Source organism: Zootoca vivipara, chromosome 16 (assembly GCF_965207765.1).
Source record: "Zootoca vivipara chromosome 16, rZooViv2.hap1.1, whole genome shotgun sequence".
Taxonomy (NCBI): Eukaryota; Metazoa; Chordata; class Lepidosauria; order Squamata; family Lacertidae; genus Zootoca; species Zootoca vivipara.
Genome location: NC_142599.1, coordinates 28,688,690 through 28,705,648, shown reverse-complemented (window position 1 = coordinate 28,705,648; position 16,959 = coordinate 28,688,690). Strand labels below are relative to the sequence as shown.

At 53.9% G+C, this 16,959-nt stretch overlaps 1 protein-coding gene across 1 annotated transcript; it reads left to right on the top strand.

Annotated features, from left to right (window-relative positions):
- Positions 1 to 9,270: 9,270 nt before the first annotated feature.
- CCDC85B (coiled-coil domain containing 85B) lies at positions 9,271 to 13,125 on the top strand. The gene has a single exon (XM_060269570.2). It carries the CDS (start codon positions 10,365 to 10,367, stop codon positions 11,049 to 11,051), a length of 687 nt encoding a protein of 228 aa, XP_060125553.1. The 5' UTR covers positions 9,271 to 10,364; the 3' UTR covers positions 11,052 to 13,125.
- The last annotated feature ends 3,834 nt before the right edge of the window (positions 13,126 to 16,959 follow it).

Below are 16,959 nucleotides of genomic sequence, written 5' to 3'. Positions count from 1 at the left end.
AAACTGAAGCGTACTTAAACTGAGGTATGACTGTATTATTATTATTATTATTATTATTATTATTATTTCCCACCCATCTGAGCTGCCCCAGCCATTCTGGGTGGCTTCCAACATATGGAGGTTTTTAAGCAGAGGTTGGATGTCCAGCTGTCATACATGACAGACCCCTGGGCCCTCACTTGTGGGGTGCTTCAAGGTTCTGTCCTCTCCCCCATGCTTTTTAACATCTACATGAAGCCGCTGGGAGAGATCACCAAGGGGTTTGGGCTGGGTGTCCATCAATATGTGGATGATACCCAGCTCTACCTCTCTTTTAAATCGGAACCAGTGAAGGCCCACAGCTGAAAAAGGTTGCTGACCCCTGGAATAAGTCATTGCCCTGTTGTGTTGGGTATGTAATAAAGGGGAATCACACTGAGGTGAAAGCATCCCCGTAGCTTGTCCTTGTGCTAGTTTGAGATTGTTGGTTAACTTTTCTAGTAACTTTCCCATACTTTTTGGTACCAGTGGTCTATGTGAGTGCCTGGAGGCAGTTGGAGGATGGATGGCGGCTAATGGACTGAGGTTGAATCCTGACAAGACAGAAGTACTGTTCTTCGGGGATAGGGGGCGGGCTGGTGTGGAGGAGACTCCCTGGTCCTGAATGGGGTAACTGTGCCCCTGAAGGACCAGGTGCACAGCCTGGGAGTCATTTTGGACTCACAGCTGTCCATGGAGGTGCAGGTCAGTTCTGTACCCAGGGCAGCTGTCTACCAGCTTCATCTGGTACACAGGCTGAGACCCTACCTGCCTGCAGACTGTCTCGCCAGACTGGTGAATGCTCTAGTTCTCTCTCGCTTGGACTACTGCAATGCGCTCTATGTGGGGTTACCTTTGAAGGTGGCTCCGAAACTACAACTAATCCAGAATGTGGCAGCTAGACTGGTGACTGGGAGCGGCCTCCGAGACCATATAACACTGGTCCTGAAAGACCTACTGTGAGGGACAAGGGATACAGGGAAGTCCCTCCCATCTTAAGTTCCAGCCCATCCCCAAGCGCTGGAGAGAGTAAGGAGAGCTCTGCCTCCAGCGGAGAGTCAGGAAGTGGTGTCCGAGGCTCAGGCAGGGTTGTGGAGCCCATGCCTCAGGTGGGACAGGAAGTTGGACGCACGGGGGGGAGGCCAATCCCCCCAACTCCCGAATTGCGACGCAAACGTAGGGGGAAGAGGTTGGGTCTGCCAAAGTTGTGGTGCTGGAAGAAAACGCGCCAATCGCCATTCGGGAGTTCTGACACCTCACCTTAAGGATGCATTTTCATTGCTCTGAACACTGTAAATAATCAGCACTTAATAAAAGCCTTAAAAGACCATGCTGGAGTCGTTACTCTAGAGTAGCCATACCAGGCCCTCTGACAGCAACTCCCGAATCTTTTTTTGGCTACTTTGGAGTGCAGCGATGAGCGCTCAAGAGGCTGAGCATTGGAGGCTGGAGGCCGAAGCAGCGAAGCAGGAGCTGCAGAACCTCACAGCGCACGCACAGCAGCAATTGCATGCCGCTCAGGAGGAGGCGCGAGGGGCGCAGGAGGAGCTGAACAAGCTGGTGGACCAGGTGAGGACAAAAGAGGAGACTGAGAAACAGCTAAGGGTGATGGTATTAGACCTGCAGAAAAAGTTGGAAGAGGAGAAAGCCGCTAGAGGTGGGGGGGCACCCCAGCCGCAGCTAGTCCAAGTGAGAAGGGGACAGAGCCTAGTCACCAAGTTCAGCAGAGACCCGAGGGAGTACCTCGGATTCGAGACAGAAATAAATTATGCGCTGGAATTGCATGCAGCAGAATTCCCAGATGACGCGCACAGAGTCTACTTTATCATAGAGCATTTGACGGGGGCCGCCCGGGAATGGGTAAGACCGCTCATCGCGCAAAAAAATCCTTGCATGAAGAACGCAACTTTATTTCTAGAAGCTTTAAAATTAATGTACGCTAGCGACAGTGAAATGGAGGCCACTAAACAGGAGCTTCATGACTTAACACAAGGAAAATCGACAGTTAGGGACTACTGGGCGAAATTCACCATGCTGGTGCACAAACTGGGGTGGGATCTGAACAGTGAGCCAGTGAAATCAGCCTTCTACCTGGGTTTGCATGCAGACGTTAAGGATGAGCTGGCAAGAGGTCCTAGACCGCAGACTATGGATCAGCTCAGCAAAGCGGCGCTAGCGGTGGGGGTGAGACAGGAATCCAGATGGTATGACAAACAAGCGACGCGCGCAGCAAAACCTTGGTTCCCACGCTCTCAGGACAGACCACATCACCAAACCCCACCCCAGGGACCGCCCCCAGACCCGCCCAGACCAAGCCCAGAGCCGGAACCGATGGAGATCGGGGGAGCGCGCGCGCGGGCTTTTCAAACCCCGGCGGCGCCAAGACGCAAGGAGGGAAGAGGCGGGAATTGCTTTCTCTGCAACTCCCCCCGGCATCGCGTCAGAGACTGCCCTCATCGCAGAGAGTGGCAAGGAAAGGCGGGAACGGTTGTACCTTCCCCCACTGACGTAGCACCACAGCAGGGAAACGAGACAGCCTGGCTGCAGGAGACAAGGGGCAGCAGCCAGGCACAGTCAGCAGTGAACAGCCCCAGCCCGCCCACCCGCACAGAGAGGAGCAGAGCCAGCCCACCCCTCCCAGAGCAGGAGTGGTTCTAGAAGTCACGCTGACGCTCCCAAATGGCTATCCCCTGACAGTCCTCGCCTTAATTGACAGTGGTGCCTCCGCCAACTTCTTCTCGAGAAACTTTGCAGAAGAGCACCAGATCCAACTTCTGCAGCTGGATTTTCCCCTGCACGTGGCCACCATTGATGGCAGAGAGTTGCTGGGAGGGGCCATCACTCATCAAACCCCCCCCATGAGAATGACAGTGGGAAGGCACTCAGAGACACTGGCTTTCAACGTCACGACCATCTCAGACCCCCCCATCGTTTTGGGAATGAGCTGGCTGGCGCGCCACGACCCCTCCATAAGTTGGCACCAGAGATGCATCACGTTTGGGTCGGACTTTTGTCTGGAACATTGCATGCAGCACCAACCAGGGGAGGGGCCTCCGATAGCCACGGTGGCCACCATGCACGTCAAAGGGGGTGAGGCGATACCCAAGCCGTACTGGGACCTGCAGGAGGTCTTCAGCGAAGCGGAGTCCGACCACCTACCTCCACACAGGCCTTTTGACTGCCAGATCAACCTGGTGCCAGGGGCAACTATACCCCCAGCCAAGCTGTACGCCATGTCAGACCAGGAACTGGAGGATCTGCGCGCTTTCATCGACAAGAACCTCAAGCGGGGGTTCATCAGAGAAAGCAAGGCAGCAGGGGGCAGCCCGGTCTTCTGGGTGGACAAGAAAGACACGCAACAGCGCCGTCTGGTGGTGGATTTTAGACGGCTGAATTCAGTGACAGAGCCAGTGGCTTTCCCCATGCCCAGAGTGGATGATCTTCTGACAGCGGCACGCAGGGGCAAGATTTTCACCAAGCTAGACCTAAGAGGGGCGTACAACTTGATCAGGATCCGGGAGGGCGATGAATGGAAAACCACGATGTTCACGCCTCTGGGCTCTTTTGAATATCTGGTGATGCCCTTCGGGTTGCAAGGGGGCTCAGCCTGCTTCCAGGCCTTCATGCACCACGTCCTGGGGTCCCTCCTCTTCAAGAACTGCTTGGTCTTTCTGGATGACATCCTTATCTATTCCAATGACCCAGTGCAGCATGTGAAGGATGTCAGGGAGGTGTTGCAGCGCCTGAAGGACAACCACCTGTATGTGAAGCTGGAGAAGTGCAAGTTTCACACCAAGGAGGTGGACTTCCTGGGCTACAAGCTGTCAGACAAGGGGCTGGCGATGGACAAGGACAAGGTGCAGACCATCCTGGACTGGCACAGCCCCAGGACGCGCAAAGATGCCCAACGCCTACTAGGCTTCGCTAACTTCTACAGGAAGTTCATCAAGAACTTCTCTCGTGTCACGGCTCCCATCACCGACTGCCTGAGAGGCAAGCAGAAGTTCAGGTGGACACCAGAGGCACAAGCAGCGTTCGAAAGCCTCAAGAGGGTATTCGCTTCAGACCAGCACCTGTTCCACGTGGTGCAGGATGCGCCCCTACGCCTGGAGACAGATGCTTCTGATAAAGCTGTGGGAGCGATTCTGTTGCAACTGGACGCCAACAGAGAGTGGAGACCCTGTGCCTTCTTCTCCAGGAAGCTGACCCAGCCTGAACGCAACTACACAGTTTTTGATAGGGAACTTCTCGCGATCCATGCTGCGTTCCAGCACTGGCGACACTTCCTGGTGGGCGCCAAGCACCCCATCCAGGTGTGCACAGACCACAAGAACCTGGAGTTCTGGAGAACGGCCAGGGTGCTCAACCAGCGGCAGATACGGTGGGCAGAGTTCTTCTCGAACTTCAACTTCTCCATCCACTACATCCCGGGGGAGCAGAACGTCAGGGCGGATGCCCTCTCCCGCAAGCCAGAGTACATGGAGGAGGAGTTGCCACCAGCACCCAGGCACGTTTTCCCCCCATCTGCATGGTCATGCGGTGCAGCAGTGGTGAGCGAGGCAGAACTCACCGCACTGACGGCAGCGGATGAATTTGCCACCCGCATCTTCAGAGACCTGAGAGGGGGGAGGGAGCAGGCCAAAGACTTTGAGGAAAGGAGGGGTTTGCTTTTTTACAGGGGAGCCCTGTACCTCCCAACCAAACAGCTGAGAGGTAAGGTTCTCAAGCAGATGCACGACAACCCAACGGCGGGTCATTTCGGAAGGGACAAAACCACTCACCTAGTCATGAGACACTTCTGGTGGCCAGGGGTGCGGGAGGATGTTCGGGATTATGTCAGGGGATGTGACACCTGCCAGCGAGCAAAGGTGGTCAGAGCGCCACCAGCAGGTTTGCTGGAGCCATTAGCCACACCGCACAGGCCGTGGGAAGTAGTGTCCATGGACTTCATCACAGACCTGCCGTCGTCCAGGGGCAAGACCGCAGTGTTGGTGGTGGTGGACCTCATGTCCAAAATGTGCCACTTTATACCGTGTGCCAGGGCGGTCTCGGCAGAAGAGACGGCCAAACTGTTTGTGGACCACGTATTCCGACTGCATGGATTGCCTTTAAGAGTTATTTCGGATCGTGGCCGCCAATTTGTTTCCAGGTTCTGGCGACGGCTAATGAACCTCCTGCAGGTGGAGGTCAGCTTGTCGACGGCTCGGCACCCGCAGACCAATGGACAGGCGGAGCGGGTCAACGCCATTCTGCAGCAGTACCTGAGATGTTACGTCAGCCAAAGGCAAACGGACTGGGTGGATCGCCTGCCACTAGCAGAATTTGCCTACAACAATGCGGTGCACGTCTCCACAGGGGTGTCGCCCTTTAAGGCCAATTACGGGCGCGACCTCAGATCTTTCCCGGAGAGGGAGGGGGAGGAGGAGGAAGAGGGCCCACAGGCAGAGGATTGGGCAGAGGACCTGGAGACGGTGCACCAGCAGCTCCGAGAACACTTGGAGAGGGCCAAGGAAGCGTACAAGAAGGGGGCAGATCGCCACAGGCGGCCGGGAGAGGTCATCAGGGTGGGGGACAAGGTTTGGTTATCCTCGGAAGGTCTTCCCACCAGGGGGCGATGCAAAAAGTTAGCACCCAGGAGGCTGGGCCCCTTCACGGTCACGCAACAGGTCAACCCGGTAGCCTTCAGGCTAGCACTGCCGGAGGACATGAGAGTGCACCCAGTGTTTCATAGATCACTGCTGTCGCCGTACAGGGAAAGTACCAGGTTCAGGGACAGCGATCAACCTCCAGAGGGAGGGGGGGAGACGGGAAACGCCCGACAGCTCAATGAGGCAACTGAGATTTTAGACTCAAGGAGAGGGGTGAGAGGGCTGGAGTACCTGATAGCATGGGAGGACACTCCGCCATCCCACAATGAGTGGATACCGGCCACGGAAGTACCTGAGGAATTTTTAGTGGAAGAGTTCCACGCCCTGTTCCCCCACAGGCCCAAGCCCTGGCACATGGAAAGGGAGGGAGAGGGGGAGGAGCAGGAGGAAGGGATAGCAGGCAGCAGCTCCCCATGGAGATGGGAAGCGGAATTTGAGGACACGGAAGAAGAGGTGTGGGTTTCACCGAGGTCGACGACGTCAGAGGCAGGAGAGGACTGGCAGAACATTTTTACTCCCACCAGCTCTGATGCCACTGACTTCTTGGGATTTCCGTCTTCTCAGGGGGAAGGAGAGAGATCGCCGGATTGGGGGGAAATTTTCACACCCACAGGCTCGGATGCCACTGACTTCTTGGGATTTCACTCGTCCCCAGCAAGCAGAGAGCCACTAGGGAGGGGGAGAGAGGAGCCTGGGAGGGGGGTGGATGTGAGGGACAAGGGATACAGGGAAGTCCCTCCCATCTTAAGTTCCAGCCCATCCCCAAGCGCTGGAGAGAGTAAGGAGAGCTCTGCCTCCAGCGGAGAGTCAGGAAGTGGTGTCCGAGGCTCAGGCAGGGTTGTGGAGCCCATGCCTCAGGTGGGACAGGAAGTTGGACGCACGGGGGGGGGGGGAGGCCAATCCCCCCAACTCCCGAATTGCGACGCAAACGTAGGGGGAAGAGGTTGGGTCTGCCAAAGTTGTGGTGCTGGAAGAAAACGCGCCAATCGCCATTCGGGAGTTCTGACACCTCACCTTAAGGATGCATTTTCATTGCTCTGAACACTGTAAATAGTCAGCACTTAATAAAAGCCTTAAAAGACCATGCTGGAGTCGTTACTCTAGAGTAGCCATACCAGGCCCTCTGACACCTACATTGGCTCCCAGTACGTTTCCGAGCACAATTCAAAGTGTTGGTGCTGACCTTTAAAGCCCTAAACAGCCTCGGTCCAGTATATCTGAAGGAGCGTCTCCACCCCCATTGTTCAGCCCGGACACTGAGATCTAGCGCCAAGGGTCTTCTGGCGGTTCCCTCACTGTGAGATGCAAAGCTACAGGGAACCAGGCAGAGGGCCTTTTCGGTAGTGGCGCCCGCCCTATGGAATGCCCTCCCATCAGAAGTCAAGGAGATAAACAACTACCTGACATTTAGAAAACACCTAAAAGCAGCCCTGTTTAGGGAAGTTTTTAATCTGTGATATTTTAATGTGTTTTAATCTTTGTTGGAAGCCACCCAGAGTGGCTGAAGAAACCCAGCCGGATGGGTGGGGTACAAATAATAATAACAATAAGTATTATTATTATTATTATTATTATTATTATTATTATTATTATTATTATTAGATCTAGTTGAGATTCCTGCACCCAACGGGGTTGGACCCTTGGGGATTCATAAGGGGATTCATTCACATGCTTCTCTTTCAATGTGTTCTAGTCTACATGCCACCATCAGCCAGAAACACTCATCTGAATTCTGCATATAGACCAAAAGGCCAGTCCCTAGAAATGGACACGAACCTGACCCTGTCATTAGGTAGAATGAGGAGGCTGCTTCAGGATGTTGATTTTGGGTGTTGTGAAACGGCAGAGTTTAGGGCTGCTTTGCCATCAATATGCTGATGCCAGGGGCAGGGCCACTGTATTCTGAGAGGGTGCAAGAGGGTGCAATGAACCACCCCCATGATAGACGTCCTGCAGAGAGGCAAGCCACACAGGGGCTGGGCCTTTGGGGCTGGGATGGTGCCTCCTTCTCCTAAAGAGGCAGTGCCATAGTGTGGGTTGCCAGTGCCTGGGGCCATGTGGAAGGCCGGGTAGGAGGGAGGGAAACAGACTGAGTATGCATGTGCATTCAACTGCCTAACAGTGCCCGCATCACCCAGGAGATCACAGCCACAGAAGTAAAAAAAAGAGAGTTGTTCCATTGTCTGGAGAGGTCACTTTCTGGTTCGCACGAAAAAGCTGTTTTCAACAGAGCCCAGTGATGGAAGCGTGCAGCTGTATTGAGGCAGCACTGGGTGTTGAAATTGTGTGCACTGAACAAATTTGTGCCCAGGGCAACTGCCCCTGAGCCCCCCCCCCACACACACTATGCCACTGTCCAACCCGACCTGGAGATTCCTAGGACCTTCTGCATGCAAAGAAGCTATGCCCCATCTCCCCAGTTATTTTAGAATTGTGTAAGTTCCTTGGAGAGCTTTTCGATGAAGCCAATAAGTGCCACAAACAATATATCCTGCACTGACTGCCCCTGGCAGCACCCTGGAAGCAGTGCATGACTTTGCACCCATGGAGCCTGTGGGTTTCTCCTTTCTCTTCCAAAATGGGGGCGGTGTGCAGCTGTGCAGCATGTGACCCATTGCAGACGTACCCCACATCTGATGGCACCAGTCCCAGTGGGGCTGCTTGGCAGGGGGTTGGACTGGATGGCCCTTGTGGTCTCTTCCAACTCTATGATTCTATGATTCCAGTGGCAAAAAAAACACAACCCCAGCTGAAGACAAAGGTTTTCCCCACCCCCACGTCACACAGGCATTCCAGAAACTTGGGATCTATTCCCTCCCACCTACAATTTCTGGCAGACTTCTGTCTCATTGATAGCAGTGTGTCAGTGTAAAGTGTTCAACAGGTGAAGCTTCTCCAGGAAGCCCCTTGTGGATCAGGAACCGGTTGATTTGGAGGAAGCAGCAAGCAGGAATAGGCTGACCGTTTTCTAAATGGAGAGAACTAGAAAGTGGAATTCCCCCAAGGATTTGGCTTTGGGAACTTGTGCACAAACCATCAAGCGGGGTGAGCTGCGAGGCGGCCAACTTTGCTAGTGATACTAAATTGCACAGGGTTATTGAAACAGAGACTGTGAAGGTCTCCATAAAGACCTGTCTCCTAGCTGAGTGAAGGGGTGGCAAAATGGCAAATGCAGTTCAATGCATACAAGTGCAAACTGGTGCATGTTGGCACACACACAAAAATCTGAACTCCACATTTCACATAGGGTCTGAACTGGCAGTGACTGAGCAGGAAAGAGACCTTGGAGGTCCTAGTGGATAGCTCGATGAAGATGTTGACCCACTGGGCAGCAGCTGTGGAAAAAGCAAATTCCACTATAGGGATCATTAGGAAAGGAATTGCAAATGAAACTGCAGGCATCATAACGGTGCGACTGCATTCAGAACACTGTAGTGCCCAGGTCTGTTCGCCTCAGCTGAAAAAGGATAACGTTGGGAAAGTTTTGGAAAAGGGCAACCAAAATTATCAAGGGGGGTGGGTATAGCGACTTCGTTATGAAGAAAGGTTGCAGCGTTTGGAACTTTTTCGTTCAGACTCAGAAAAGACGAGCAAGAGGTAGCACGACAGAAGTTTATTAAATTATGCAAAAGAGCATGGAGAAAATGGACAGAGAAACTTTTTTTCTTGACTCATGCACAGTCAACGAAGATAATGAATATCTTAGACCAATTATTTCAGAGTAGGCTAAATAAGAGCCCCTATAACCCTAATACTGTCCACTCAGAATTAAAGCCCAGCGGGCTGCGTAGGGTCAATTCAGCGGGACTTGCCTAGGCGCAAATGCAATTGAAATCAACGGGGCTTAGCCTTACATCCGAGTACAGTAGACACGAACAGGGGAGAATGCGATGCTGGAATCCTGCCAGTTAATCCACCATAATTAAAGCGGGTGCGGTTTTCTCCCTCTCCCCACCGCCCCCCGTCTCATTTCCATTTTGGAAAGGTTTTTGCTTGTGCTGCGCTTTGCCGAGCCTCGCGGCCTTACGATGGTTATGGCTTCAAGATTTTGTACAAGAGAAGCCAAGGCCTCTGAGTGATGGCGGCGGCGGTCTTCATTAATCCGGATTAAAGCCATTTGCGCGGCCTCTTAATCCTTCTGCCGGCGGGAGGGAGGCGCCCTGCCCGGCGCTTGGACGGGATTCCGAAGCTGCTGCAAATGCATTCCTGCTGCTGCTTCCTTCTCTCTCTCTCTGCCAGCCTTTGCATCCCGCCAGCGCCTCTCTCGCCCCTTCCATAAGGGGAGTCCGCGCATTCACTCACCCACTAACGCTTCCCCATGTCCGCCCGCCCCCTTTCTTTTCTCTCTCCTCTACCCCCACCCCACTCCGCCCCCGTTCGGCGCAGGCGCCCCTCTTGCAACCATGCACCTGCTCCCCTACCGTTTAACCCGTGCATTTGCAACGCCGAGAGCGTCGGCTTTTGGCGTCGCTCATTTGGCGGGCCTCCCGTCCGTGCGTCCCGTTATCCCGGGGAAGCAGGAGGAGGAGGAGGAGGAGGAAGGAGAGAGGGGAATCTCCGCCGCCAGGCAGGATGTCCTGCTGCTGCTGCTGTTGCTAAGCAGGGCGAGGAGGGGAATCGTGCAAGATGTCGCTGCTGCTGCGCCTTGGCTGGAGGTGAGCGCGCCGCGGAGGAGCGAGTCCTCGGTGCGCCCCGGCGATGTTCCCCGCCGCCCGCGAGGCCGCGCCGCCGGCCGGACCCCCCCAGAGCCCGGAGACGCCTCTGACGCCGACGCCTCCGACGACGCCGGGGGTCTGCTGCCCTGCCTTGGCCGAGCTGAGCGACGCCGAGCTGGGCGTGTGCAGCAAGGAGGAGCTGGTGCGCCGCTTGCGCCACGAGGAGGCCGAGAAGCTGGCGGCGCTGGTGCAGCGCGGCCGGCTGATCCAGGGCGTCAACCGGCAGCTGCAGGAGCACCTCCGCGAGATCCGCGAGCTGAAGGCCGTCAACGGGCGCCTGCAGACCGAGAACCGCGAGCTGCGCGACCTGTGCTGCTTCCTCGACGAGGACCGCCTGAAGGCCAAGCGCCTGGCGCGCCACTGGCAGCTCTTCGGGCACCACGCGGCGCAGGTGCTGCGCGACGAGGTGGCCGCCTGCCTGCGCAAGCTGGCCGGCCTCGAGGGCCTCCAGGAGCGCCTGGCCAAGGACAACCTGGAGCTCAAGGAGCTCTGCCTGGCCCTGGAGGAGGAGTGCGCCTCCGCCCGGCCCGACGCCAGCCCTAGCCCCGGTGGAGGCTCCTCCGAGCTCAACCTGCCCTGCGGGCCCCGCGACTTAGGCGACGGCAGCTCCAGCACCGGCAGCGTCGGCAGCCCCGACCAGCTGCACCCCGCCTGCACCCCCGACGACTGAACCCGCCGCCCAGCCCAGCCCAGCCCAGCCGTCGCGGGGTGTGTGTGTGTGGTGGACGCGCCGCCCGGCCCGTCGACTCTTCATCCAGTACAGAGCGCACGGCCTTCCTCGCCTTCTCTTCCCCCCTCCCCAGCCCCTGTCGCTGAAGATTTCACGCCTCAGGGAGACGAGAACCCGCCGGTCCCCCCACATCCCAAAGCAGGGCAACGGCGGATGCATTTAATTTATTGCCACCGTTCCCCCCCCCCCCCGTTTTCTTAAAAAGTGGTTTCTTTGTGGTCCATGCTGCATTGGTGAACGCAGCAAGCTTTGACATCACACAGAGCTCTTGTTTTTTTTCCAAAAAAATATAAAGCCATAACTCTGGCCAGTGTACAGAGCTTTTGGATTGATTACAAGGAGGTGTTTTGTTTTTTAAATAAAGCCATAAAATATCGTTGGAGGGCCCCTCCCACCCCCATCTTGCCACCCCCATGGCTGACATCCCAACACTCCCCTGAAGAAACAGGGACTTCTAAATCGTCCCAATGGAAATGGGGCCATTGTTCCAATCTAGCAAAGTCGGGTACAGCAAGGGTCCCTCTGCTGTGACATTCCAGCTTTACCGGAGTGAGACGTTTATATGTCATGAACCATTTTGGTAAGGAAGGGTGTGGGGAGGTAGCATGCTTTTGGATGGGCGTCCCCATTTCCATGGCTGCACTTGCAGTATTTAGAAATGGGGCGCTGCTTCTGGCAGTGGACTTCCCCTCTTGAAAGGAGGGGTGTGGGCGAGGTGCCTCTCTCTCCCTGCCCTGGAAAAATCTTCCATTGTGTGCTACTTCTCGTTGTGCAGCAATAAAACTGCTAGCCCATTTGCAAAGCTAAGCAGGGTCCGGTGTGGTTTCAAATTGGGTTTCTTGCATTGCAGGGGATTGGACTAGATGACTGGGGGGTCCCTTCCAACTCTCACGATTCTGTGTGTACACGGGGTTGGAGGGGGGTAGGGGAAAGCAACAGCGATGATAATTTGGTTCTGGCTGCTTCGAAGGGGGTGTTGTTTGGGGACAAAGCAGTGATGCTTTTGTGGCGTCTGAATTTGGCTGGAGTGCTTAGGAAGGCGGGTTCCTTGTGCATGAGGGGATGAGAGAGTCAGGGCACACTGCAGGATTTTTCAGACACCCCCCCCCTTTTGCATGCTTCTGTTCCCGCTCCTCTCATTTATTGAAATTGGAAAGGAACCCAGAGGCTCTGTTTACTGGAACTGCCTGGAGGGAACAGCACCATCCCTTGAAAACAACTGCCCCTCGAAAACTATTTGGGAACCTCATATTGGAGCACGATCCTCGAGGATGCAACTCTCTCTCTTTGGAGGGTAGGACCCCCAAAAGGAACGGTTATCCTGTTTTTGAAAATGCGCCCTTCTCCTGCTCCATAGGAGAAAAACAGGGATCGTGGGGGGAGTGGGGAGTTGGTTGCTGGGTGCCCGAGCCAATGACTCCCCGTAACTTGAAAGTGAACTTCTGAATAGCAATAGATTCCATGATTCAGTTTCGACTGAGAACATGCTTACACGTGGTGGTCCTTGGAACTCTCCTCCACTTGAAACACTAGGCCCTTGGTGGCAGGATATATGCTGGAATGGTGGAGGATATTTAAACCTTTCCGCGAGGGGCTGCTGCGATGGTCCCCCGTGCAGAGGGGATGAGAAATTATTGGGATGCTGCTCTTTGTTGGAGAAATGGTGGTGAAAGCAGCAAGCTTCCACCATGCACACAACTCTGTGTAGCGCGAGAGACCTGGAAGAAACGTCTGCTTCTGTTGATTGTTTTCTTTTTGTCAACATCCTGGGACAACAGGACACAGAGGCTTGGGGAAAGGCATCCATGCCCCCCCCCCAAACCAGGTCCCCTTGCTCCATCTCCTTTCCAGGGTGTAGCAAATGGTGTGGAGGATATCCATTTAATGATGTCAATGTTTGTAACCCTAAGAATGGAAAGGAGACACACACACACCCTCCCGCCCTGAGAAGAAACCGAGGACTTGAGCAATCTCCTCTTTCTTTCAGGGTGCTAATAAATGTATTAAATTGTCACTTTTGGAGAGGGCTTCATTCTGCTTTGTGTATGTCCTGATTTCTGGTACTCTCTTTAAGCTCTTAAATTATCAGCCAACTACTCGTGTGGAGCAAATTGGGTGTGTGTGGGTGTGAGTGTGAGAGAGATAATTTGTGCAAGTGTTTGTTGCTGTCCGGAGGTCTAAACCCCTCGAGTGCTTAGGAGTTCCATAGAAGGAAACTTACTTAATAAATTTATATACTGCTTATATTTAAACAAAACTGTTAAGCGGTTTACAACATCTTAAATAAACAGCAAGTGCAAAAACTAAAAAATATATATAATTCCAGGGGTTTTCCATATTCTGTAAAACAGAATTAACTAAACACAACATATTTAGGTTGCAATCCTGCACACATTTTTGTAGGAATTCCAGCCACATTGAACTCTGTGTGACTTCTGAGTAGGCGTGGATGGCTCTGTGTTGGAAGCTTGTGTGAAAACTATCCCTAAACTATTAAGAGTCCTTTGCAGGTGTGTAGGGTTAATTTTTGGGGGGACACGGGTGGCGCTGTGGTCTAAACCACTGAGCCTAGGGCTTCCCGATCAGAAAGTTGGCAGTTCAAATCCCTGCGACGGGGTGAGCTCCCGTTGCTCAGTCCCAGCTCCTGCCCACCTAACAGTTTGAAAGCATGTCAAAGTGCAAGTAGATGAATAGGTACCGCTCTGGCAGGAAGGTAAACGGCAGCAGTTCCGTGCGCTGCTCTGGTTTGCCAGAAGCAGCTTAGTCATGCTGGCCACATGACCCGGAAGCTGTCTGCCGACAAACGCCAGCTCCCTCGGGCTATAGAGCAAGATGAGCGCCGCAACCCCAGAGTTGTCCGCGACCGGACCTAACGGTCAGGGGTACCTTTACCTTTAGGGTCAATTTATTCCTATTTTGCCTAGCCTTCCTTGACCTGGTGCTCTGCAGATGTTTTGAACTACAACTCCCATCCATCAGCCATTTTTGGCTTGAAGCTTTGCAGGTGGGGTGGTGTGGGGCGAATGCCTTGTGCTTTGTATGGATTTGAAGCTAAAGGAATGCCTTGTTACCAAAATGCCACCCCAATTCTAGTCAGCCAGCTTATTGAGCACTCATCCTGATGTTTGCGGAGAGGTCAGACAACGCTTCATCGTGTGAGTTATCCCCACATTCCCCATTTCCCTGTTACTTCCCTTCTTAAGAAAACACCGGGGGGGGGGGGGGAGAGATATTTGGCTTTCATTCTGTACTGGCTTTCATCCTGAAACCTGACTTTGCCAGATCTTGACTGGATCTCACACGGAAATGGCAACCGCCTGGACGCGCTCCCATATTTTGTGCGTGAAGTTACTGGCAGAGTCCGTCCTCCCGCCCGCTTGGGCGCTGTGCTTCTTCCTTCCTCCAGCACTAAACTTAATCCTGGTGCACTGGGGTCAGGAGAAGGCCAGCCATGGTGGGCTGGGGGGGGGTGAGGTTGGATGGAAAACCGGATAAGAGAGAAATGTTCCTTCGGAGGCCAGTGGAGACAGGGTGGAATGCATTCCTGGCAGGTTTCTGGCTGGGGAGTCTTTTGAGGCAGCTCCTAAAGACTTTAAAATATCCCTTCCCCCATGGCAGTGTGGTATAGTGGCTAGAGCTTAGGAGGACTGGATTTACAGTGTCCATTCAACCACAGTATGCAGCAGGTACCCTAAAAAATGGGTTTTTGAGATTTTGCAAATAGAAGCTCGACAGCTTTTGTCAAAACGACGAGGCGAAGAACCATGCAGGCCAACTTGAGCTCCTTAAACACCGAGGAGACCATTGGAGAAGAGGGTGTGCTCAAACTCCCCTAGAGCAGGTGCGGGGGGGGGGACTTGTGGCCTTCCAGAAAGCCAAACTGCAACTCTCCCCCCCATCACTAGCCCTTGGCCACGCTGGCTGGGAGTTGTTGTTCAGCAACATCTGGAAGGCCAAAGATTCCTTGCAGCCACCCTAGAGGCACCAGTGGCTTTTGCACTTTGGGGATTTCGCTGTATGGTGAGGACGTTGTTTCCCTGAGCCGGGAGAAGCCCATTTGACACCCTCCAGACATTTGTTGGGCTCCCAACTCCCATCATCCCTGGAAGGATTTGAGGGGTCCAGCAGCATCCATGTTGCCCATTCCTGCCCTAAGCATTTGGTGCCCGCGCTTTGGTTGCTTCTGATCCAGCCTCTTCGGTCTTTCTTTACTGAGTTGCCATTGTTTTGCAGGTATGGCTTTAAACCAGGCATCCCCAAACTTCAGCCCTCCAGATGTTTTGGACTACAATTCCCATAATCCCTGACCACTGGTTCTCTTAGCTAGGGATCATGGGAGTTGTAGGCCAAAACATCTGGAGGGCCGCAGTTTGGGGATGCCTGCTTTAAACTATATTGGTTAGAGCGTGGTGCTGCTGCCGAGGTTGCAGGTTCGATCCCCATATGGGACAGCTGCATATTCCTTGCAGGGGGTTGGAATAGATGATCCTCAGGGTCCCTTCTGCTCTGCAGTTCTATGATTCTCTATACTGTATTAGGATGTGAATTTAGAGTGCCTTGAGACCAACGCATTACAGAAAGTGGCCTATACAGTGGTACCTCTGGTTACGAACTTAATTCATTCCGCAGGTCTGTTCTTAACCTGAAACCATTCTTAACTTGAGGTACCACCTGGGGCCTCCTGCTGCCGCTGATTTCTGTTCTCATCCTGAGGTAAAGTTCTTAACCTGAGGTACTACTTCCGGGTTAGTGGAGTCTGTAACCCAAAGTGTTTGTAACCCAAGGTACCACTGTAAAATTGTCCCGTGTTGGTGACGATTGCCCTTGTTCTGTTGTGTTTGGGGTCCCCTGTGCCCATTCTGCTGAGAGGGGCCCCCGAATCTGCCCCCAGATCCCTTACCCTGATAGTACCACTGCTTCTGGGTTTCCTACTTTTGCCGTTGCTCGTGGGAACAAGGCACCCTGCGGACGTGGCTGTGGCACAAGCGCTGACCAGCATGTGCCCCCCTCCATCTTGCCCTTGTCAAGAACCAACCCGCAAGGCTGAAAAGAGAGAGCAAGCGAGGAAGAGCCCCTGTCCCCCACCCCACCCCCACCCCTCTGCTTCCTGCCCAGCCAAAGTGGAGACAAAGGGTCTCCATCCAGGAAGCAGATGGCCGGATCCTGGCTCTCCGATAACGAGGAGTCGACCTCAACAATCACCGGACATGCTTGTTGCTCTGCAGCTGGATCTCCCCAGGCTCGAAAAGGGCTGGGTTGTGAGTGTGTGTGTTTTAACCTCAGATGTTCCTGCCCTGCTGGAGAGGAGGAATCTGCTGCGGCCCCACGCCGCCGTGGAATGCGCAGAAGGTTTCGGTTTTAATTTAAAAGGTGTATATCGCTTCCCACTTTTTTAAAAAAAAATCCCGAGTTGTTTCACAAGCTGATGTGGAGGAAATCCACCATGGTATGAACTGTGCAACTGCAGGTGGGTTTGCCAAAGCACAAGAGTCTCTTGCAGAGGAGATTTTCAGGGTAGTGGGGTTTGTGGGAGGGCCAGAGAGTCCCCAGGGCCAGAGAGAGGGGGGCCTGGAAGGGCACATTTGTCCCCCTAGATCTGCAATTGCCCACCCCTGATTTAGGGCCGGGCCAGTTCTTCAGTGGTGGTGGTGGTGGTTTGCTCAGAAAAAGGTGCTGAAACTGGCTCAGCAGAAGTCAGCTTCTGCAAAGCAAGGAAAGTCAGATTCCCCTTTTCTAGGTGGGGGTATAGAGGCTTAAAGAAGCAACTTTCAAGGCAAATGTGGCATCTGAACGTGGAAAATGCAGGGAGAACAGTTTATTGAGGGCTGTATGAAACCTCCAGCTGCAG

Excerpts from the sequence above, each read along its gene's own strand:
- CCDC85B (XM_060269570.2), top strand. The coding sequence starts at position 10,365 with ATGTTCCCCGCCGCCCGCGAGGCCGCGCCGCCGGCCGGACCCCCCCAG.